General features: G+C 37.7%; 1 protein-coding gene across 6 annotated transcripts in view; it reads left to right on the forward strand.

The window, feature by feature from the left end:
• Window positions 1-24,547, forward strand: part of ARID4A (AT-rich interaction domain 4A) — a 47,344-nt gene that overhangs the window by 2,802 nt on the left and 19,995 nt on the right. For 5 of the 6 annotated variants that reach the window (XM_041476538.1, XM_041476573.1, XM_041476547.1 and 2 more), the window contains 8 exons: window positions 1,614-1,679; window positions 2,602-2,692; window positions 12,326-12,405; window positions 12,509-12,603; window positions 13,201-13,333; window positions 14,723-14,802; window positions 16,512-16,588; window positions 18,152-18,318. In XM_041476538.1, the coding sequence (XP_041332472.1) occupies window positions 1,614-1,679; window positions 2,602-2,692; window positions 12,326-12,405; window positions 12,509-12,603; window positions 13,201-13,333; window positions 14,723-14,802; window positions 16,512-16,588; window positions 18,152-18,318 (789 nt within the window). The remainder of the gene's footprint in view (window positions 1-1,613; window positions 1,680-2,601; window positions 2,693-12,325; window positions 12,406-12,508; window positions 12,604-13,200; window positions 13,334-14,722; window positions 14,803-16,511; window positions 16,589-18,151; window positions 18,319-24,547) is intronic. The other variant, XM_041476563.1, reaches the window with a different exon arrangement.

Genomic DNA, 24,547 nt, shown 5'->3' on the forward strand with positions numbered 1-24,547 from the left:
AATAAAACATTGTTAAATGCAAGTTAAAACTGAAAGTAAATACAGAAGTTGTTGTTCTTCTTTGTCTTGTTAAAGTCTTCCTACTTCCTACTTTAGTGCCTGCTGTCCAAGATATGTAAATAAGTCATTAGTGACCCAAAATCCCCAACAAATTGAGGTGAAAGCTGCTTTTTGTAACTATACATCCAAGCTTTTGTGTGCTTTAATGCTTAGATCAAGTAGAACAGCCCTCAGCCTCTTCAGTTACATATATAGATCATATCACTTTATCAGAGTGCTTTTCATCAATAGAAAAAAATCTAATTCAGATACTGGAGTCTTTTGCTTGTTCTTAATAAGTACTTAGGGAAACTTGTGGTGTTCTTTGAAATGTGTGTTAATGAGAAGCTCTGTAGGAAGCAGCGTGCAGGTCTGACAAGCTTGATTTTGTCTGCATCTTTGGTCTGGTAGAGTATTTAGCCTGTTAATAGGTAGGAGTTTCGTTTTCTCATTAGAATCAGATGCTTTATTACTCCACGATAAGATGTGGAATTACATGAGGCTGCTGTGACTTGGTGGAAATTCCTGTCGCTGGCTCTCAATTATATTATAACAATAGAAGTTTTAACAAGCTAAGCCTGATACTGTAATTAAGAGTGTGTAGGCACACCCTGGCACGCTTGCCAAGAGTGCAAAAAGTCCAAAACGTCCGGTAGCCTTTTCCTGAGCAGCAGGATAACCTGTATTCATCCCTCTGCAATTTTTATTTTAAATTTTGTATCAGCATAAAGTGCATTTTTAACCTGGATGTGTGTTAATACCGCTGCTGTTTCGGCATTCCGCTGGTGTTGTGTTTGTAAAGCTACAGTCTGTAGCTTGGAGAATAATTGGGGGAGCCAGAAAAGTGGACATCATTATCAAAGCAAGCTTCTGGAGCTTTTGATTCCAGAAAACAAATAGAAATTTTGGGTTTTTTAAAATGAAACTGCATAGGCTGATGTGCACACAGTTTCCTCACTGTTCCCTTCTAGAATGTAGGTTTTTAAAGGGAGAAGCAGAGTTTACTTACACTGTAACTAATCCCTGTTTTCATCACATGGATGGTGTTCCACATCTTTGCCATATGAACTTGCTCAAGGTGGCAGAAGTGCTGTTATCACAGCCAGTTTGGTGATTTTTTTGATACATTTTTAATAAAGAGAGGTTCTTATTTTTGTTGTAGTTTAGTATTGAAAGTGTTGTCAGTGAAATGCTACAGTTGAATCAGTGAGGAAAAAAAAAAACCACTGCTTACTCTTCTCATCTGGAAGCCCTGTTCCAGGTTTGCCCTGGATTGTGTCAAATTCTAAACTCACCTAAAAATGTATTTTCTTTGCTTTGGAATGACTGGTGTTTGATTTGCCTTGTTCTTTAATTATGATGCTTCAGATTAAAAATTAAATGTGGTACTTGGGGCTTCCTGTCAGTAAAATTGGCCATGCCAGGTGAACATTTGAGTTTAATTGATAATCTTAATGTGGATAATAAGATCTTTATGTGTATATATATATATACACACACACGCATTTTCTTGTGTTTTTTGTGTGCTATTAAGAAATCAGCTGCCTATTAAAACATTCATGAATATCTTTCAGGTGGTCTTGAAGGGGGATAACTCAACTCAGTTAGTGCAGGATGACCAAGTGAAAGGACCTCTAAGAGTATGTATATTGCATGTCTTCTTCTGGTAATCACATAAATGTCCTAAAACTCTTAAATGTTGAAGTTATTTGGGTGGGTACCTGTTCTTCACGATTGAAATCAACAGAAGGAGGCTCATCACACAGATTTGATGGAATCAAATCTGAGGCAAAAGTTAGTCTTAATTTTTGTAGCTGTTTATGCTTCTCTGTGTTGTGTACTTGATACACAGTTTTGCCTGCTCAGGGATTTTTGTATCTTCTCATAAAATGCAAAACTTCTTATAAATAATGAAATGTTGAAACTTCTCAGAAGTAATTAACAACTTGAGTGCCAATCCATGTTCAAGCCCATTAGACAAGAGTAAATACAATTACTCAGTGTTTTAGAATAGTTGATGTATTTTATATAAAAAGGTGTTTGTATTTTCATTCTGTGTAACAGTTGTATGCTAAAATGCAGAGCTGTGTTATAAGCACTGAATGCAAATAGAGTTCTCCAGAGAAGGTCATCTTGCTTGTGTTTGTCTTTTCTGTGTTGCTCCTGCAGGAGCACCAAGGCTGCTACTGAAGTTCTGACAGTAGAACTGTGTTTAAAGTATTAGAAATACTAGTAATTGAATGATTATCACTAATGAATTAATGTCTTTGGATATTTGTTTTCTGTTGGCTTTTTATTTCTTGAGATGATGAAGTCATGCTGAATTTAGATGTTCTGAGTTTCTCAGTGCTTTTGTGTCTACTTGTAGTTCAGCCTTCCTGCTGAAGGACCTTTGTTCTTACCTGTAACCAAACAGGGTCTTACAGTAACTAAACTTTCAAAGCATCATTTAGCTAAATGGAGTCCTTTTTAGTAAATCTGGCTTGCTGGGAGGATCAATGTGTTTTCATCAATTTTCTGAGTGTGGGCTTCCAGGTAACCTTGAGCTGCTCCTTGTTGCAGGTTGGAGCAATGGTTGAAACCAAAATGCCCGATGGATCTTTTCAGGAAGCAGTTATCAGCAAGCTGACAGATGCCAGTTGGTACACTGTAGGTGAGTGGCCACATTTCATTTATGGGCTGTAATCTTTGAACAATATATTTCTAATTATAGGTAACAATGTCAGTAATTACGTCTTGTTTTGGACAATCTAAGATAGTTTTTGGAGGGGACTTTTTTTAGCTTGTCCACATCTTGATTCCTTTTCCATTTTAAGCAGGATAATAATTAATTGTTGTTCAGGGAGGCTTTTGCACAGGTAATTGCAAGGCTGAATAGTCAAGTTTTATTTGACACAATGTACCTGTAATGATAGTGGTTGCACTCAGTGAAATTCAGAATAATTTTTGCAGATTTTAAGACATAAACTTTGTAAAATCATTCTTCCAGCTGAAAATCTGTGGCATGAAATGAATGACTGAAATATATGAGCCTCCTTGCACTGTGTGCAAGCTTGTACACAAGGAAAACATGGATAGAAGACAGAATCTATTTCTTTTTAAGAGAGAATTACATACCACACAATAAAAAGAAAAGAGGAGACATTCATTTATAATGTGAATAGCTGTTTCCTTCAATAAATTTTTCAAATAATGATTTAAAGTAAAATAGAAAACTACTTTTCTCCTCATGTTGGAGGCTCATGTGGTGTTAAGTGGTTGAAATAGAAAGTTCAGAATGCAGGGTCAGCGAAATGTCAGTGTTGAACAAGAATTCATTGTAAGACAAGTTTCCTTATTTTCAATAATTCTGATCTCCAGGTTTTTCTGAAACAGCTTTAAGAACAGAATAACAGAACTCAGGAACATTCAAGTAATAGTACAGAAGCAAATATAAAAAGACAGTATTTGAAGGCTTTGCAAGTGTCCATCCTTTTTTTGCACAACTTTCTTACTGCAGTGGAGCCTTCTATTCCCTAATAGTTGCTTAGAAGGAACATGCTCTTGTTAATTGTCCTGTACATGCAGCTCTTGGGCATTGCTTTGGAGATCAGGACTTGTAAATTTAAACTCTGTGTTTCTCATTAGCTGCCTTGGGTACCAAATCTATTCAGTTTTACTTCATATTCTTCCATCCTCTCTTGAGGAGTCCTCTGTCCCATGAACTCTTAATCATTTTGGTTCATTAACCCCTTTTTAAGATTTAAATAAGCTGTTTTCAGTAATTCAGCATTTCTTTCGCAGAAGGTGAGGTTCTGTTGTCTTTGCTGGGATCAGGACAAAGCTCTGCAGATAATTTGGAAGGATTTATCGCTTTATGATTATTATTGTTAGTGAGTGCTTTAAGCTGGTTGACAAAGCTCACTGTTCTGTGCCTTTTTCTTCAGGATTATAACATTGCTGTAAAATTGTAGTGGTTGTCAGGTCAGGGAGGAAAGGCAGGATTATTTTGGAGTGCAGAAGATTTAAAATCTGCTTAGTTTAGTACTGTGATGTGACATACTCGAGGTAGAACACAGGACCTTTAACTTCTCTTTATAGATTTTCAGAGGTTCACCATTCTATTACAGAAGTGATAAGAAACACAGTCTTGCACAATTTCATGGTTTATGAGTTAACATTTTAATTGTAGAACTCCCAACTGATTTCAGTTTTCAAGTAGCATTTTCAGCTAATTCTGTTTGAATTTCAGCCAGAAGACATTTGTCTTCTTACATTTGACATGTGAACTTTAAATCCTTTGTTTGGGGGATGAGTTTTGTCTGTGTTTTCTTTTTTTTTTTTCTTTTTTACTTTCTTTTTTTTTTTCCATTTTCTTTTGAGCAGTGCATTTCTGCCAAAAAATCTTTACTTGATGAGCAGGAAATTTGAACAGTGAATAAATGCTCTGCCCTGTATTAATGGATTGTTGTTTATATTTAACAACTTGTTGAACTCTCCCCAGTTATGTAAGAGAGAAATCATGCATGTCATGATTTTTACTTCACACATTTATTTAAGTGCTGTTCCTCAGAAACTTGAACCAGTGGATTAATTAACTATTGAAATTTTCTTTCCCCAAATAATATTTTTTGACAGGGAGAATGGAGAAAAGAAAAATGTTTTCCACATGCAAATGTGTTATGACTGCTAGGATTTTGTAAAAGTTTGGAGCTCGGGGGGGATTTAAGTAATTTTATGGTAAATGAACATGCAGAGCTGTTACATGGTGTTTTAACTATGAGAATACATTTGTAATTGTTGGATTTAGATCTTAGGAATATTTTTGTTAGTTCTGTGTGGAGGGTTGCTTGTTGGAGTTGGAAACACAGGTAACATTGACCAGAGTAAGCAGATCATCAAGTTTGCATCGTGGTTCTTCTGCAGTTAAAACTGGGAAAGTGTTCTAGCTTGAATACAGGAATATTGACATGTGAAAAATAAGCTTTATCTTTAGCCTGCTGCTTCCCTTGTGTCTTTGCAGAAAGTTTTGGATAGATATGAGGTGTGTATTTATGTTGCTGGTAAAGCAAACATTTGAATTGGTTGCTTTTTAGTAGCTGGTGGGTGTGCTGCTCCACAGCCTCCCTGACTGATGCAGTCACAGCTGAAGAGCTGAGAAGGAGATGGATTAACCAGACTCCAGGTTTACAGGATGCCTTCCTGAACATTTTGGGATGAAAAGCACAAGGGAAAGCTTGTATTTCAGTGGTTGGTGCATTTCCCTATTTATTCTCTCTTATCTAACATCTCTTTCTCAGTGATCTAAAAGCAAACTGATCTCTGGCTAGTGAAACCAGGAATATGTACAGGCAAACATTTTCAGAGTATTAAGTACAGATGTGTAAAAAATGCCAAAACAAACTGCCTGAATATCTAGCAAGAAGTGATGATGTTCACTTTTGCATATCAGTTTCTCTGTTTCATGTAGGGCTGTCAAGGAGAAAAGTCACCTGAAACAACTTTGCTTTTGTCAATAAATTGAATCAGTGGAAGTGCTGAGCTTGCTATAATAGGCTACTTTGCCACCACTATAATGCAAGAGCCACAGTGATGATGAGTTTGTGTATTTCAACAGTATCTCCTGTCTATTAATGGTGTTCATGTACCCAGAATAAACAAGGCTTTATTTTTATTGTAGCTTCAACAGAATCACTTTTTGACCTCTTTTTATATGACAGTGATGCTAATCTAGCCATGTAGTCCTGTTGAACATTTCAGCTGTGATTTGGAAATACTTCTGAAATTACCTTTGAAATTCAGCTTTTCAATATGGGCAGGTAAAGAGGCAAAAGGTGTTTGGAGTGGAAGTTTAAAACTGTCTGGGAAATGTCACTGGACATGGCACTCCTCAAATCCAAAGTGATGTGACACTAACAGGAGTTTAAGTTCTTTGGTTAACAAATGGTTCCGTTGGACCTGATGATTTTACTAGGTGATTCAATGATTTGATGATGTTTTTCTTTAGAATGCAGTTATCTAAACTGAACTTCTTTAATTTACCAATTACAAAATACTGCATTGATGCTCTTGAAGTGCTGAATATATTGTTAGGTGACAATTGCATAGATCTAAAATGGTCTGTCACATCTGCTTTAGCTGAACAAGGTTTGAACTGCAGTTTACTGAGTATACTATCCACCTGATTCTCTGTTAACTTGTAAAATGCTTCAGGTAAATACTGAAATAATGTCTGAAATGACTGACAAACAAAGAAACCACAACCCAGACCACACCTTACAAAGTGCATAGTTGTATTTTCCTTCTCTCACACTCTGCCTGGAGTCTTACAAGCATTACCAGAATTTCAGAAAACATAAATCCTTATGCAGATGTTCTTTGAGGAAGCACTTTTGTGTCACCTCTGCACAGAACTAGAAGTAATGTAATATATATATAAAAGTGAGAAACAGGATTTCATTTGAGCAAGCATCCAGGAGTTGCTGTTAGAATGGCCTGGTTTGCCCCATGTCATCTCTCCTTTGAAAAAGCTCAGGTCAGTGATCTGTGTATGCTTAGGTATAATAATAATAATAATTTTTATTATGTAATATAATTTCTAGAACTTTAAACAAGTTTAAACAAAAACAGATCAAATACATTGAGGCTTGTATTTTGCTAGGCAGACTAATGGAAAAGTGTTTCTAAAGAAAGAAGTAAGAAACATGTATTAACTTTCAGTAATGTTTCCTCTGAAATGAGTAGGAAGTAGGAGAGGGAAACAGTGAGAGCTAATTGCAGTTTTTAGCAGACCTTGCTGTCAGTTATTAGGATTTTATCCCTTACTTGAGACTTTTGGCTTTCAGACACTCGTGAGGCGCCTCAGTGAGCCCCACAGCTCTGCTGGTGGCTTCTTCCTCTCATGCAGTCATGGTGGCAGTTTCCAGGAAATGCTGAGTTAAGTGTGTGCTGAGATGAGTTAGAGACCTGGTGCTGGTTCTAGGTATGAAATGTAGTCTCAGCCACCAGCTGCATCACTTCACGTTGGTGGTGAAGTGTGGTGGTGAGGTCACAGAAATTAAAGATACCGAGGATTTGGTTTTAGTCATCTTGCATGTTCCATGGATGTTGAAAATTTCAGTTCATAATGTTGAGAATATTTATCAGCAAATGAACCAACATTGATATCCTGGGACTTCAGGAGCAGGGTTGCTAACAGGAGCTATTTATAGTCACATTTTCCTATTTTAAAGCAAGTTTTCTTCTGATGCTTTTTGGAGATATTGGTCTTGGGTCCACTTGGTCTTGGGTCCACTACAGCTGTAAGCTCTTACTGCCCCCACAGCCAGCTAGTCCATCCATGCCAGAGAGCTGTTGGTCTGTCCCTTCAAAGCTTGACCAGCACCCGTCCTGCTGAGTGCCAGGCACTGGCCATGTCTGCAGGGCTGGTTTGACCAGTTCCCAGCATCCTGCTGAGCTCCACGTGGCAGCAGCATCATCTCTGTGCAGTGCATGTGTCACCCAGGAATCCAGAACCACAGGTGTTTGCCTCCACTTGGCTGGTGTTCTCCACCACCATCATCCACCATAAATTTGTTCTTTTAAAATTTGCTTGTGAGGTTTTTTTGGATTTGTCCAGAGCCCTTCTATGGGATGTGTTGTGTAAGTACACCTGTGACACATAAAACCACATAAAACCTGTTGGTTGCTCTCTGGAGAATCTAGAAAAAATAAAAAAGAACAGCACTATGTGTTGTGTTTACACATGTTTAGGGAACAGGTTCAAGGAGGAGCAAGAGTTTGTCGTGAAAAATAGTATTTTAACAGTAGAACCTTGTTACAAATCAACTGGATCTAACCTTTGCTTTTGAAACCACCTTTGTTACTATGTGAACAGAGTGTTAAAAATATCTTAAAATTGTGTACAAACAATACTCTAGGGAAAGCAAGGAGGTAGATTTTTTTTTCTCTTAATCTCTTTATGTGTAACAATAGTAAGATTAACATTTCAGAAAAAGCAGTTTCAGGCAGTAGGCTTTTGTCTGAGGTGATAGTTTTCTATGAGTAGCCTCAAAGGTCGCCCAAACTTCCTTGTTTTCTGGGATATTTCAAATATATTTTTGTAAGAGGAACTTGGGCTCACTTAAAATCATTTAAAAAATAGTAAATTTGAGTTTTTTCTCAGTAGCACAGTACAGCGCAGTACTTGCTCTTAAGTCCTTTTACAGTGATGAATCAGTAGTACAGCCCTTGTCTACAAGGCCATTCAACAAGCACTGCACAGCTCCTGGTACTTCCTATATTGTTTCCACAGCTGAACCCCAAATATCTGCAAAATCTGCACACATTAGTCAAGATATTCCTAGACAGCATCTCTTGTAGTTCATGAATTGCTGCTGCCAGGCAGCCAGAGAGAATAATTCAGTGTGCACAGTGACACTGGAACAGCTTTAATTTGTGGTATGTACTTTCATTTCATTGTCTTGGTGACTTAAAAGTTTCTCAGTGGGTTGGGAAACGAGACAAAATTGTTTCCTTGAAGTGTAGAATCTGATCTCTCTTGGTTTGGGCAGCAGCAGTAACACAGCTTGTTGGATTTGAAGTTTGCAGGATGCAGCCTTGAGGGTTGTTTTCCCTGTGCACTTGTGTGTCACAGAACTGCCTTGTCCTGCTAACACTGGTGGCTCTGTGGAAGTCATCTCGTAACTGCCATGAGGATGTTCTCTCTAGAGTTCTGCTCTCTTCTCCTTTTTCTGTCTTGTTGTTTGTTGTTTTTTTCTGTCTTAAATCTATTTATCATACAGCTATATATATATTTCTAAACAAGATGTAGTCAAACTAATCTGTAGTATTTTGTGACAGGCTTCTTCACAGTTCCTAAAAATGATTTTGATCAGTTGACTGGTTAATATTATGTATTTAAATACATGAAAACCAAACTTGAGACAGCCTTATTGTAAAGATAGGATCAGTGGATTTTTGCTGATGGTGTGTACAAGTCTGCTATGGACAAGAAATGGAAGAATACCAGCTAATCAATAGTGAGCTTAAAGTTGTATTTTTGCAACTTTAAGTAAACCTAAATTTTACTAACTTTACTAACTTACAATAAATTATATATTGTATATTTATATAATTTTATATATGACTTTTATATATTATTATAATTATTTTTATATATTATATATTTACTAACTTATAGGAATTATTTTTTTTTTTCGTTCTTGCAAAGTGTTGTATTGATCACTGCTGGGAAGGTTGTTTTTATTTTTCTGTCCTAGATTAGGGTTGTGTAGATTTCCACAAACACAAAAAAACCAATTCTGTTTCTTTCCTATTGTCATAGACAAGGTCTAGATGCAGCAAAATTCTGAAAATTTCCATTTTCTTGTCACTGTTTCAGTATGCTCTGTATGGAACATATTGGGCTCAGTTCTTGGGACTAGACCAAGCATTATGGCAGAGACTGTTCCTCCAGGTTGTGCTGCTTACTCATCCCTTTTCCCCTTCTGTCAGTGTTCCTCATTAAGGAACATGTTTGGAAGAAGGGGCTCTGCCCGGCAGAAATGTCGCTTTTCTTGCCTTCCTTCCCGTGATGTTCCCTTGACTGTTCGGCAGCAGTGAGCAGTTCCCTGGCTAGTTTGTATCCTTCCCTTCCCAGAAATCAGCTGCTGCACCTTGTTTCCCCACCTGCCCACTGTAATTTCCTCTTCAGAGATGAGGATGGTGACACTGTAAACACATCCTTTGATGACTTCACTGTGTGTGTGTGGATGGGGAGATGTCTTCTGTTCCTGTTTCCTGCCCTCTGCAAGCCCCTGCCCACTGCCCGATGAGGCAACGGGAGGACCTCAAGGGCTTCTGCTTTTTCACCCTTGTTTTTTTGGAAAGACAGGACTGTAATTTCCTCTTCAGAGATGAGGATGGTGACACTGTAAACACATCCTTTGATGACTTCACTGTGTGTGTGTGGATGGGGAGATGTCTTCTGTTCCTGTTTCCTGCCCTCTCCCTGCCCAATGGATCTTCCTTATAAAACACAACCTTTAGGATTTTTGCTTTTGAAAAATTTGGAGTTGTAGCAATAACCTGTTGAAGGAATGAACTAATTGATACAAGTTATTCAACATTAATTTAAAAGTTTTTAGTTTGATTGTTAGTTGTAGGCATTTTAGCTAAACAACCTTTCTTCTGGATGAGATTAAAAAGAGAAATGAATTCTCAGCTTAGAGTGTATTAAGTTCTTCTGACACGACTGTTATCACAGCTTCAAAATATCTCATAGCCAAAAACTGTGCCATCTGCCTTACTGCTTGTATTTACAGAATCCTTAATATTTGATACTGTGCCTTGGACAGACATTCCCTTAAATCCTCTAGGACTAGCATTAAAGAGTCACTCGCAGGGTGGCATGAATATGAGCAGTACTTTGTGTAGCAGATTTTTCTGAAGAGTGAGATGGAAACCACAGGGCCTATTTAGTTTAAGAAATGCTTGTATTTTTAAAGGTGCTGAGTTTATCAGTGTGAGTTTCTGATTGCCCTTTCAGTAAGGCACAGTCGAGTGTTTTCCCTAGAGGATAAGCAAGTTTGAAGTAGCTACAATTATGAAATACTTCAAGCATCATGATTAATTGGAGAGACTCCTTACTTGGCTCCACCTTAGTAACTCAAATAATTGATATTTTTGTATGGCAAATGGTGCTTCCTTTCTCTATTGAAATTTATTAAAGTGATCACTTACGTAGATATGGAAATCTTTCTGATTATGCTGTTCTTTTACACTTTGTTGTTCTGCAAGGATGTTTTGCTCCAAGTTCTGCAGCCACGCTGGCAGTTGCAGGTGCTTTGTACGTGTCCACAGCATAAATTGTTACTCTTGATTGTCATAATTTCCTTATGTGTCTTAATTTAAGTGTATTTTACTGAGGGCATTTTACTTAACCTTCAGTATTTATAACATTTAATCTTTTAAGGATGAAAAACTGGTATATGTCATCTGCTTTATGAACAATTTATTTGCTTTATCCCTCTACTGGACTAGCTTTAAAGCTAGTCCAGTAGAGGGATAAAGCAAATAAACTGATAGAGATAGAGCTTCCAATTGTGGAGATAATAAATAAAAAAAGCAGTTTAGTTCTATTGTCAAGTATTAGGTTTTTTTAATCCAATTGCCTCCTGTTGCCAGTCACCAGCCATTTGTCCCCTAAAATTATTATTCTTGAAAATTTAGTAGTTTGAGATTTTTAGAGGGGGGAAAGTTAATTGTTTTGTGTGTACAAGTGTTCTAAGCCATTAAAATAATTTGGTAGTGGAGCATATGGAGCATACCACAGCAGTATTTACTTTGAAGATGGAGGAACCTTAAAGCTTATCTTATCCAGCTTAATTAATTTTATAAGTATGCCAAAATTACCATACTGCTATGCACAGCACTTGAAACTTTCTTTCTCTAGTGCACAAAGCCTGTTTCAAGTAGTTTAAATATAGAGAAGTGTTCTGTTCTGCACTTTGACCCCATACAAATAAACTTGTACCTGGCTGGGATTCCAGCCTGCAGCCACCTGGGCTCTGCTCTTTCCAGTCAGGGAGAATTGGTAACTTTGCTCTCCTTCTCTTCAAGGGAATTTTCCTGAAGAGGTTTTATCTAAACTGAAGAATGGATTATTCTCAGGCAAAGCTTGCAGTAGCCTCATAGTGTTCTAGCCTTCTTCTGCTGTGTATTGATGGAAATTCATGGAACTTCCAATTAATGAGCTGTAACACAACAGGATGTGTACTAAATATTCCTTATGAAGTGTCAGACCTGGAATTGCCGGTTTCCAGTATCTTGATCTGTTTGTAAGATGGCATTGAAAGTGTAGCAGAAACTTGTTTTTCTTTCCATTGATCTTTTTGTGGGATTGCTCATAGCAAGAGGAGAAGTAAAAGGTACCATATTTATTAAATGATAAGTAAGGAAGAAATGTATAGGGTGGGAAAAAACCTCCACAAAACCAAACAAACCCCAGAGATTGCTAGATAATAGTAACTGGTGTGCAGCCAGGCTTGTGGTTTGAAATGTGCAGTTGTAATGATAAGAAGAATGTCTAAATTACACTCAGACTTGCATCCAAAGCCTTACATTGTACTGGCTTGACTCTCTCTGTGAAAATCTATTCCAAGACTGAATCCTGAATACTGACTTTCCTTTTGCTTGTGGACTGAAGAGTGAGTAAATTAGGCTTGAAAGTGATGTTATAGAATGTTCTTGATTGTGAGATAAGCAGTAGACTTGGGATTGAGATCTGATCAGCTTGTGCTGCTGTGTTTTCTTGACTTCACCCTAGTTTTTGATGATGGTGATGAAAGGACCTTGAGACGAACTTCATTATGCTTGAAGGGAGAAAGGCACTTTGCAGAAAGTGAGGTAAGACAATGGTGGACATGGAATTAAAAACAAATAGTTAATTCATATTTTTTTTAATAACAAGATATTGCAAACCATTGTTGTTTCCCCCTTTTTCATGCAGACACTTGATCAACTGCCACTAACCAATCCAGAGCACTTTGGAACTCCAGTTATTGGGAAGAAATCTAATAGAGGGAGAAGATCTTCTCTTCCTGTGTGAGTGTTGGGAGTGTTCTGCTTTTCCTTTAGTGTTCTTTGCTAAAACTGAAGCAGTCTCATTGAATGAATGCTCTGTCACCTGAATTTTGTGCAGAGCTGATAGACATGGTCATATGCTGGCAATACTGTGAAATTGAAGGGTTTTTTTCCTGTAATATCCTTAAGAACACTTATGCTTCTTTCATCTAATAGTAAATGTAGGATTTTTAACCTTCTTGATATGTTGGGTTTTTTAACCTTCTTGATATTGAATACAGTCAAAAAAAAAAACAACAGGTGCTTTTTACTGTTTTGGGGTAGAGAGCATTTTTCTCTGTTTCATGTCTGTGCATGATCAAAACCTGAGTCATGTCTCCATTTCTAATATGATGCTGTTGTAAAATACTGCTACTTGGAAAGAATTCCTACAAAACTCCTCTTACTGAGTAAATGCACTTAATATTTAAGTGTATTTCAAGCAGTTTCAGCTCTTAAAATTATAACTGTTTTTGAAGCTTTGCAAAATAGGAAGAAAAATCTTGTTGTAAGCTCTTTTTGGTTTTCAAGTAGTAACTTCAGACAAACTTTAAAATATTATACATTTTGATAATTCAGTACTGAAGATGAAAAGGAGGAAGAAAGTAGTGAAGAAGAGGATGAAGATAAGAGGCGCCTCAACGATGAATTGCTTGGCAAGGTTGTGAGTGTGACTTGTAATTCAGAGAAGGCAGACTGGTACCCAGCTTTGGTGAGTTCCTTTTGCAGCAAAGCTGTGAATGTAGTCAGGCTAAGCTCTACTCTCATGTTGGCTAAAAATACAAGTGTTTTGCAGTATCTCTGAAGAGTAGGAAAGCAGAGATTAACATTTATGTGTAAGTTAGTTTCATGGCATTAAAGTGTTTTAGAACTGCATACAAAATGATCAGTGTGTAATGATACTTTTCTTCTAAAAATAAAGTATGTTAAGACTTGCACTCCTAGGCAATTTAAGAGGAAGTAGATTTATGAATTTTAATTGCAGTGGGATTTGAATTTTTTTAAAATGTAATTGTCTTTTTCCCTAGACTTGCAGTTTTATGAAATACTGATTTTTTTGATGCTTGCTTTGTACCAGTGGTCAGTTACTCCAGGAGCAGATGCTGGTGCTTATTTTTATTTGACTGTCAATAAATGATACAGCTGTTCATTGCCACTGCTGATAATAAATATACATTAAATAAATCCAAGTTCAAGTAGACCTGTATTGTAAAGGCAGACACTTTGCATCTTATTGATACACACAAAAAGTTTACATGTGCATATTAAAAGTTAGTTTCTGTAGAAAACTATGGTATTTTCAGACATGGTGTAATGTAGGGTAAACAGTTGACACTGCCTTATCCACCTGTATGTACCTCAATTTAAAATGTGGTATTTTTCATGTTCTGGTTGTAGCTTCCTTTAGTAATGACAGTTTTTTATTTAACATGGTTCTGAGCTGGTAGGTTAAGTACTTGGAGGTTATATATTTGCATTTAACTTTTTCTGCTTGTATATATTCTAGAGAAAAACATAAACTTGTTCTGTTTGTGGTAATACAAATACTGCACATGCATTTTTATCACTTGCTTTAGACCTAGAGATGATACTGCTGTGGAAGGATGTGGTGGATTTCATAGTGGTTTATACTATCCACACCTCAGTAAACAAAACAAACCAAAAACCAAACTGAAGTCTCAGTTTAAATGCCAAAAATCAGAAGCTAGCATAAAATAAGTGGGTTTGTGACTTTTTAAATAGATGCTTTAAAAAATTTTGTGTGAACAAGAGCTAAAAAAGCAGAGTGAATGAACAGGATCCTGTGATGTGACCTCAGCGGATTAGTTTTCAAATGAAATTTTAGATTTTTTGGCTTGTACATAACAAGTCAATAGTTTGGGGTAAATTGCTTCTTGAAATATGTTGTTGTTGGCCTTAGTAGTATAAATTGAAGTAGGTTTGTTTACCCAATACTGGAAATATAATAGAAGAAACAGAAAACAGCAGTTCTCCTGCAGTCTATCTTTCTTTCCTTTCAAGATCAGCTTGCTGTTTGTTTGTTCTTTGGTGTGTGGTTTGGGTTTTTGTGGATAAAGGAATGTTTTATTTGACTCCTCAGGTTGTGTCACCGAGCTGCAATGACGATGTCACCGTGAAAAAGGACCAGTGTTTAGTTCGATCCTTTGCAGATTCCAAATTGTAAGTGATAGCTCACTTTGGTTAGATATCTGTGGGAGGAAACTGGGAAACTCAGCACATATTGCTCCTGAAGATGTTATTTCTTCCAAAAGGAGAGGGTACAGTTTTCTGTAGTGCTGGATGGACACATTTGGCATTCACAATCTATTTCCAGCTGACTCCTTCTGTGCTTCCTCACCCTTCTTTCCACTGTGTGTAGCAATAAGAATTCATTGACTCAAGAAAGTTTCTGGTGCATCTTCATGTAAAAATATCAACAACTTAAAGTGTAAACACCTGGATGTTTTTCCTTTTTTTTTAACGTAATTTCTATCCTTTAAAGTGAGTTTTGGTTTTAATTATTTCCCTTACTGCCTTAAATTACCCTCTGTATGGGTGTCAGTTGTAGTTTGGTATCTGCCTCATTACCTCCAGTGCCCAGATATCCATAGCTGTTTAGACAGTTTATAAGGGTTCAATCTACTTTTTTTTTTAATAGAAAAGAGAATTCAAATAGAATTGTTAATGAAAATGTTTACAGAACCTGAATCAGATTCCTTCAAAAAGAAGGAAAAGTCCTGTTAGTCCATCCTCCACTCCAAAGGGAAGAGGGAGGAGAGACAGACAGAGGTGGTCTTACATAATGAATAATGTGTTCATAAGAGCATGAGGACTGCTTTTGGGTTTTTTTTACAGGCTGCTCCCCTTTATTTCTCTTCATTGTTACTGCATTGCATCTGTGGTAACATATTGTAATTAAAAAAGTCCTTGCCAAATGCCACCTGTCACCCTCTTCCTTTCAAAGTGAGCAGTTTTTGATTTTTGATAGCCATGATTTTGAGTAGGTTATTTCAGTTGATTACTGAAATGTATTTCAAGTACCTGAAGACTTGGTTCATTTTGGCCTCTTCATGTGGATACATCATCAGCATTCTGGATAAGCCTGGCTCTGTGCTGAAGGTTGAATGTTACTGCTAAAACATCTAGATCTGCTCTGTCTGATTTTTTTTTTTGTTCCCTCCCCATAGCCTAATAGATTTAACTTCAGAAAATGGCAGCCTCTGTTTTGTGGAGTTTTACTCCAGATTTTCTGAAATAATGAAAGAAGGAAAAAAAATGTGTTAGACTAACTCACTTGTAAGGCTCTCCCTGCATTTTGGTTAGGATTTCTCTCGTAACTCAGTGACTGGATATCCAGTATGACTTTGGAACAGAGCAACCTCCATATGTTTTGCTGTGAGAACACTCTTGTAATTTAAAAATTAAAATCAACTGTCTATCAATGCAAATCTGTGAATTGGCTTCACTGTTGTTCTGTGCTAGTAAAAAGGCATTTTGAAAATAGAGGACTTTTCTGTCCTCTTAGCTAGATCCTTGTTTTGGAGAGCAGCTGTTGATTCTTGTGCATATTATCAGTTCAGAAATACTCTTTTTTTGTCTGCATGTTTAACCTTTGCAAATTTATGCAGGTTAAGCAATTAAAATAAAGGACATTACAAAGTTTTCTTAGTTACTTAAGGATACTCTAATGCCTGGATGTCAAAGCTTGGAAACTTACCCTGAGTAACTTACTCTTGTATTTGGACCATACAGTAACAAGTGCCTTAGGCAGTTGTTAGCAAGGACCTTGCAAGTGAATGATAACTCTTGAAAATTTTAGAAATTGCTGTTTTTCGAAGTCAAATGCTTGCTTTTCTGTGATGTAATCACAAAACCTTACTCTTTTACAGTTACTCAATAGCAAGAAAAGACATTAAGGAACTAGATCTTCAAAACTTACCAAAATCAGAGTCCTCTCCTAAAAAAGGTAATTTAGAATAAATTCTGGGTGTTTAAGTAATTGCATACAAAGGTTCTTTTAACATTTGCTGATAAATGATGACCTGTTGATTTCTGATAATTGCTCTTGGATATTTTGTAAACAATTTAAAATGGGAGACGTTAGAGAAGCTTTGGATAATAAGTAATTTCATACAAAGGTTCTTTTAACATTTGCTGATAAATGATGACCTGTTGATTTCTGATAATTGCTCTTGGATATTTTGTAAACAATTTAAAATGGGAGACGTTAGAGAAGCTTTGGATATGGCTTTGTCTAGTAGAAGTCTTCTTTATTTGATTTTTGTTTCATTACTTTGATCCAGTCCAAATTTGTGGAAAATGAATATTTTCAGTGTAGTCTGTTTGACATGTCATTGAACAGTGGAATATATAGTTACGTCTCCTAATGCTAAAATTTTGTGCTATTCCTCAAAACACTCTGTTTACTTTAAAGATACCCAGACAGCAGAGTGTAAATATCATAACAACAACAGTGTGTGATTAATATTTAATTTAAAAATATAATTACAGAATTGGATGGATGGATGAATGAATGAATGGATAGATGACATGGATACCAGAATCCATCAAAACATGAAATGTGTTAAGGAGAAATATTTTGATTGTATTTATTAAAAATTAGGATTAAAAATTCCACCCAACAACAAAGAAATCACCACTCAACAACAGTATCTGGTTTGAGTAAAGGTGTGCAGCAGCTCCTTAACAAATGAAGATTTAAAATGCTTCAAAGGAAAGGTTGAGGTGGTTTTGATTGATTTGTCTAATATTACATGATTTCTCTTCTACTTTGTTCTTAATAGCTGTTTCACAGTACAAGAACTTTAGAACAGCCAAAAAAAAATAGCAGATGCCAGGTTTGAGATAAATTGAAGAAAGGGACTTTTTTTTCCTGTGCAGAACATAATTGGGTTGTGACATTCCTTACTGCAAGAGAATATTTTGGAACCAAAGGTACTAATGGTTTATGGTTTCAAAAAAAAAAAAAAAGGGAGTTGAGACCTATGTCTGGAGGTTTTTCTGTCAGCAGTGTTAAAAACTGGTGCCTTTTCTTCTCTGGTAACACTGAACAGTTCATTGCAGTATGTTCTTCTTTTGGGTGTTTCTCTGGCTCCTTTATTAAAGTCTTTCATTGTGACTGAGGGGCAGATTTTGGGGTTATCTGGGTTTGTTTTGCTTTGTTGTTTTCCACCCTTGGAGCACCTCTTAAAGATAAAGAATTTGAGGTATTTCCATTTTACAAATGTAACTTGTGCCTGTCCCATCACTTTGCTCACTAACGTGTTTTCCCTCTGTTCCAAACATTAATGACAAATCTCTTTGGGCAGTGCTCTTTTTTCTTTGATTTTCCTTTTTTTTTTGTATTGTATTTTGGAAAGAGCAGGGTAAGCCATGGTGCTTGATTTGTGATGGATTCATTGCGTTTAAGTTGGTGTTGTGATTTACAAGGAGGTGAAAAGGAAACAAGAAATGCTTTGTGGCTGTGAATGCTGCAGAGGAGGTAAAGCCAGGGCCCTTTCCTCTCTAGGGCTACAGGAGGCAAGCACCTTTCTCAGCACCAAGGGAGTTCCTCGGAACTGGAAAATGGACATCAGTGAAATCCTGGAGTCCTCCAGCAGTGATGAGGAGGATGGAGCTGCTGCAGAAACTGATGAAGAGGAGCCAAAAAGAGAAGAGAAAACAGAAGAAGTAGCGGTGAGTCTGGACAATTTCAGCCATTTTTGGACAATCTCAGTCATTTTTCAGGAATAATTTAATGACTTGCTTGCCTGAAAATCCTGCACTTTCCAACATACTGTTCTCAGACTCAGCTCACTTCAGTGTCTTTTCAGTCCTGCTCATTTTCTCTCTGCTACAGTTGTCTCTGCTGGGATTTGTGAGCAGTGGCAAGTTGTCTCCTGTTACCGTTGAGGAAACTGGAGACAAATCTCAGAAAATAAATTCAAGGCAGAGAAGAGGGAAAGGTTCTGGGTCAAAAGAAAATGAAAAACCAAAAAACTTCTGTTGAGCCTAATAATAGTAATTCCACCTTAAATATAGTATCTTTGTTTTTTTCTTTTGTAATTTCCTTTTGTATTTTTCTTTGTATGTGTCAGAAATCTAGATATTAAGAATTTTAAACTTTCTATACTAAAAAACAAACCCTCAAGAGAACACTACATTTGACCTGAAGCCACAGAGAAATAGTCCAAAATTAATTAATAACACTAAAATTATGAGTATATAATTTAAATAAATACTTGTAATATCAAAAAATGAAAACCTTAGAATTTCAAGTTTTAAAATATAGTAATATATATAAAACAAAAAAAATTAAAAACTAATCCTTCTTCATAAATTTAACTAGCATTTTATAATTAAGCAAAAAAGTTCTCATTGTGGACTTCAAATAACTAATTATTAAACTAAAAAAATAATGTAAATATAATTTCTTAGTTAAATAATTTAACCTTAAAATAATAAACTCATAAAAATAATAGTTTTATAACTTATTAATAAAATACTATAGAACTCACATGTGCGTAGGTTATATGGAAGTAAATTGTTTCAGAAAACAGTAGTGTGATTTTAAAAAGAGACAAAACTTTCAAGCAAAAGCAGGAGGTTGACTGAAACTATGAGCTGATTCACAGGGCAATAAATGCTGCTTAGGAGCAGTACAGGACAGACCTTGGTGCCTGTTAGGTTGGGAATCACAGAATGATGTGGTGGATGGACTTTCTGTCTGACGTGCTGTGGCTTGTCCGGACTGGGAGAGGAATTCATGGAGAGCAGCCCTGTGGAGAAGGGCTTGGGGCTGGATATGAGCCAGCAGTGAGCGCTCGTGGCTCAGAAACTGAGCGTGTCCTGGGCTGCCTCACAAGGGATTGTCCCCTTTGCTCTGCTCCGCTGAGACCCCGCCGGAGCCCTTTGTGCAGCCCCAGGGTCTCAGCACAGCGGGGACCTGCCGGGAAACTGCTCCAAGGGCTGGAGAGCAGGGGCTCCTCACCTGGAGGAGCCTCTGGGAGAGACCTGAGAGCCCCTTCTGGACCTTCTCCAGCCCCAGGAGAGCTGGAGAGGGACTTTGGATAAGGGCATGAGTGACAGGACAAGGGGGAATGGCTTTAAACTGACTGAGAGGTTTAGGTTAGACATCAGGAAGAAATTCTTGGCTGTGAGGCTGGTGAGGCCCTGGCACAGGTTGCCCACAGAAGATGTGGCTGCCCCATCCCTGGAATTGTTCCAGGCCAGGTTGGACAGGGCTTGGAAGAACCTGTTTTGGTGGAAGGTGTCCCCATGCAGGGAATTAGAGCTGGATGATCTTTAAGGTCCCTTCCAACCTTTAAGGTCCCTTCCAACCCAGATCATGGAATGCGATTCCATGATTCTCATAATAACAGTTTTTTCTACATTCGAGTATTTCAAGTGGCTCCTTTTCCACGAAGTTAGCCAGTTTCCTCATGTCATCAGAACTGCTTTTAGAGAATTCTTCTATTTCTGCTCCCTGCGTGTAACCTGGATGTTGGATTTAGAAGCATGGGCGGAGGTGGGGGGCGGGGAGAGGAGGCACTGCGGGATTTATTTGTTTCCCCACCGCGCCGTTCTCACAATACACCCCAAAAACATGAACCGCTAACCCCCGGTGCGGCCTGTGTGTGTCGGCAGGAAGGTCAAAGGCCGCTTCCCTTTCCCCATGCCTTCCCTTCCCACACGGAATGGCCGATGGCGCTTGGCGGCGGCCTCGGCGTTCCCAGGGCAACCGGAGCGGGCGCGGCGCAGGCGCGGGGAGCGGCCGCGGGAGCCGGGGCTGGCCGGGGGCTCGGAGATGGGCTGGCCCTTCCTCTGCCTTTCATCTAATGCCTCGCGTTCTCCTTAGTCTTACTAGTTCGTTGTATTAGTTTTTTTGGGGTTTTTTTTCCTTAATTTTTTTTTTTTTTTTTTTTTTTTCCGTGCGGAAGAGAATGTAAGTAATGCCGGTTAACCGCGGCCGCCGCGCGGGGAGAGAGAGCGAACGCGAGCGAGTATTTGGAAGTCAGGCTGAAAATATGTCCAGGCAGTGGGCAGATTAGATAGAAAGGAAGTAAAACCATTTTACGTTTGAAAGAATGCAGCTGCTAGGTAAGGATCGTGTGCTTGAATCCGTGATGTGAGCGTGGTGCTTGGGGATGGGGGTTTCACTTGGGTTTCTGATCTGGGAACTGTCTGGTGGAGCTTGCAGCCAGAGGAGATCTTTCCAGGTAAAAATAAATAAAAAAAACCACAAAAATCTGGTTTTAGGTAGCAGTTTTATGCTCAGATATCAGTGTTTTGGAAAATGGAGTAGATGTCTGTGTAAGAATAATGGTATGATAAGATAAACCTGAGATAAATGTGTGCAGAAATGTAAAATCCTCTGGGTTTTTTCCCCTCTGTTTGCAGTGAAAAAGACTGAATAGGCCACATTTTGCAGGGTGTGAACTGTTGCAGGCTGTATTGCTCTGTCTGTATTAACACTGGTTAAAATTTCAGAGTATCAGTCACTGAAAATCAAGGATTGCTGTACTAGTTTTCTAGTATCCATTTTTATTATCATTTTTCATGGCTATTGCATAAAATGCTGTGTGTTTCAAACAAAGAAGGGGGAGGGGGAAGCTTGGTGATTTAAAAAAAAAAAAAAGGCATTCCTGTAAAAGAAATATAGATTATTTTTAAAGAAAGATGTTAATGTAAAATAGTGAAGCAAAGGATTCCAGACAGGTGGATGTGCTGATAGGAGAAGCTGTGGAATCCATTATTTCCAGGTGACGAGTAGGAATGTAAGGTGAGCATCTTCATGCTGAAGCTGTGTAGCAGAGGGTAGATATGAATCTTTTTAGATAATGTCAGAGCAGAGCTGACATGATGAGCCATTAAGTCAAATTCCTGGTTCAGCTGTTAAAATACATATTTTTAATTGTGGGCCGTGCTAGATATTGCAACAGACAACATTCAGGGAATTTAAGGAATTTCTGTTTTTTTCCCTTAGAAAGGCAGTAATACTAGCTGCAGAGGGATTCGACAAGTGAGTGATTGGGGTTTTTTTGGGGGGTATTTGAATACAGATGTTGAATTACTGAAATTTTACATTTTATATAGTGCTTCCTTTTATTAATCAAGGTCAAAAATTGCTTCTGTCCATCCTCTCCCAGAACATTGTCAGTGGGCTTTTTGTTTTAGAACTGTAATTGGTTATATTATTAGAGATGGGATTGAGATTATTAAAAATACCTTTTTATTTCCCCCCCATTCCCATCTTTTGGTTTGCACAGCAGCTTTGCTAACAAGGCCTGTCCAGCTGCTGCCCAGCCATGATAGGCCATCATTAAATAATCAAATGGACACAGACCTACTTAATATATAATCACAGGATAAAGTCAGTCAGAAAAGTCAAATTCTGGAATGGGAAAGATCCTGTTTTTCTGAAGTAGGATCTTTTATAATGATAATGGAGCAGAGAGATCTGCTGTAGCTGGTGTCATTAGATCCTGCCATTTTTCCAGTAGCTGGCTTAAAAATCTGCAACTTTATTTTGACAGAAACTGTCTTTCTAAGTGTGTTGCCTTTTGTGACACCTTCAGGAGGTGGTAGAATTGGTACCACCAGGTTTCCAGGCTTTACATGGCTTTTGTAAGCTAAAGAGGGGGAACAAGCATGGGGTTGGTTTGGTGCTCCTCCTCCTCACCCGTGGTGAGTGACTTGTGTGGTCCAGAGTTGACTGGGAAGGAGGACAATGTCTTGTCATGGACTCTTAACAGGGATTGCATTACACAGAGCTACTCAGCATGTTCAAATTGCTGAAATTTTGGTGATACATGGTGCAACTCAGGATTATTTTCCATTAGCAATTAAGGTTTTAATAACACATTTCATAGAAAGTGAAAAAAAATGCAGAGGTATTATAAAATAAATTATTTATTGAATGAAAATTAAAAGAATCATTCAATTAATTTGAATCCAGATAAAAATCTGAATATTGCTTTTGCTTCTTACCCATTTTTCAACATGTCAGAAGAAGATAGTCAACTGTGTTTGGAGGGTACATTTGGCAGTCTATGCACTGCAGCTAAAAGGAAAGAGAAAATCTTAACTCCAGTATCTCCACATGGAAACAAAAGCTTTTGGAATATTGAACATTACCTGAATTTTATTCAAAACAAGTTGTATCTACTGCTGTATTTGCTTGTCTTGAAGTTATTCTGTCAGGGAAGAAGAATCTAATGTAAACATAAAGTAGTGAGGCAAAGGATTCCAGACAGGTAAATATGCTGGTAGGAGAAGCTGTGGAATCCAGTGTGATCCATCACATTTGATTCTCAAGCTTAAATACTGAAATACTCCCTGTTTTACAAGGGGATGTGTAAGCAATATTTGCTTTGGATTTGGCTCTGTCTCCCTGCGAGCCATTCTGATTCCATTAGAATGAAGATCTGAATGTGCAGTTATTTCAAATATCTTCTCAGTACCCCTTCTTAACAGACACATTCATTTAAAACCAGAGTAAAGGCAAGGAATTTCTTCAGAGAAAAATTCCAGCTAGCTGGTCTCCATGGCTCATTGTGGGAGGAGTTGTGGCACCTCCAGGTGTTTGCTAAGAGGGATTTTCCTTCAAGGCTTGTTTCTGACAGTCACCTGGAGGATGTATGTGTAGCATGTTTAATGGGGTGCATTCATTTAACCTTTTTAAGGTTCTTGCATCACAACAGCATCAAAAAAATCAGTCACAGTTGCTTTACATTTTTGAAAAGGGAAGATGCCAAAGGCATTTTCCAATGTTCCTATTCTGCAAATAAGCAAGGATTTCAGTTCTCATGATAAGTTATTTCCATATATTTTATTAGCATTACGTCCATAAAGGAAGGATGAGAAATCCATGATGTGTTCTAGGAGGCTTCAAATTCCTACAAATAATCAGTACTCAACTATTAAAATATTTACATTTTGCTTCAAAATAATTCTTGTTCCCTGTGTAGGCTTCGCTCTGAGTAACTGTGGGAGATCACATAAAATCATACCCAAATTGCCATGTCTGTTGCAACCTATTTGTATTTTAAAATAACATTGAAATAGCTGACTCTGAAAGTTCAATACAGGAAAAGAGTCATTTCAAAGTTAATGAAGGGTGATATCCAGAAAGAAGCGATTTCTTTAGATACTAAGAAAAAATTATTTCCTGTGAGGATGGTGAGGCCCTGGCTGTGGCTTCCCCATCCCTGGGACTGTCCAAGGCCAGGTTGGATGAGGCTTGGAGCAGCCTGGTCCAGTGGAAGATGTCCCTGTCCATGGCAGAAGATGGAAGATGCTTTTTTAGGTCCCTTCCAATCCAAACCATTCTAAGATTCTGTGATTTATATATATAAAACCCCCCAAGCAGCTGTGATGTGTAATGCACAGAATAGCCTTTAAAAATAGCTAAACATTGATTAGCTAATCCTCCTTGTCATGCACGTGTGCATTTGTAGGAGTTCTGGCTGCTGTGAAGCACAGCCTGCATCATGCCATGCACAAATGTTCTTTAAAGACTTCCTTGCTCACAGTTTTATGCAAAGAGGCATTCTCAGAATGTCACTCCAAGAGAAGTTGCAAACTGAGGCACAGCTTTGGAGTGAGTCATTGTTGGTTTGTGGAATTTCTGGTTTCTTGTTGGTACAAATTAACATTTTAAGACCATGCTCATCTCCACGTGGTTTAAAGCTGTTAACTTGTTGCAATCAGTTTAATTCTTGTCATTTCCTTAATTAGTTTTCAAGCTTGGCATTAGAAAGCAAATGTGCAAGTGATGAAATCTCATTGAAGTACTATGAAGCAACAAAATTACATTTACTGTAATTCTGGCAGCTTGTCTTGATGATGTCTTCCTCTGAACTCCAAATCCTGTGTATGCTGCTCTTCCTCTTCACCTGCATTTCTTTCACAGAAGCATTTATGG

This window comes from Pyrgilauda ruficollis, unplaced genomic scaffold (genome assembly GCF_017590135.1).
Source record: "Pyrgilauda ruficollis isolate IOZ18807 unplaced genomic scaffold, ASM1759013v1 scaffold110, whole genome shotgun sequence".
Taxonomy (NCBI): domain Eukaryota; kingdom Metazoa; phylum Chordata; class Aves; order Passeriformes; family Passeridae; genus Pyrgilauda; species Pyrgilauda ruficollis.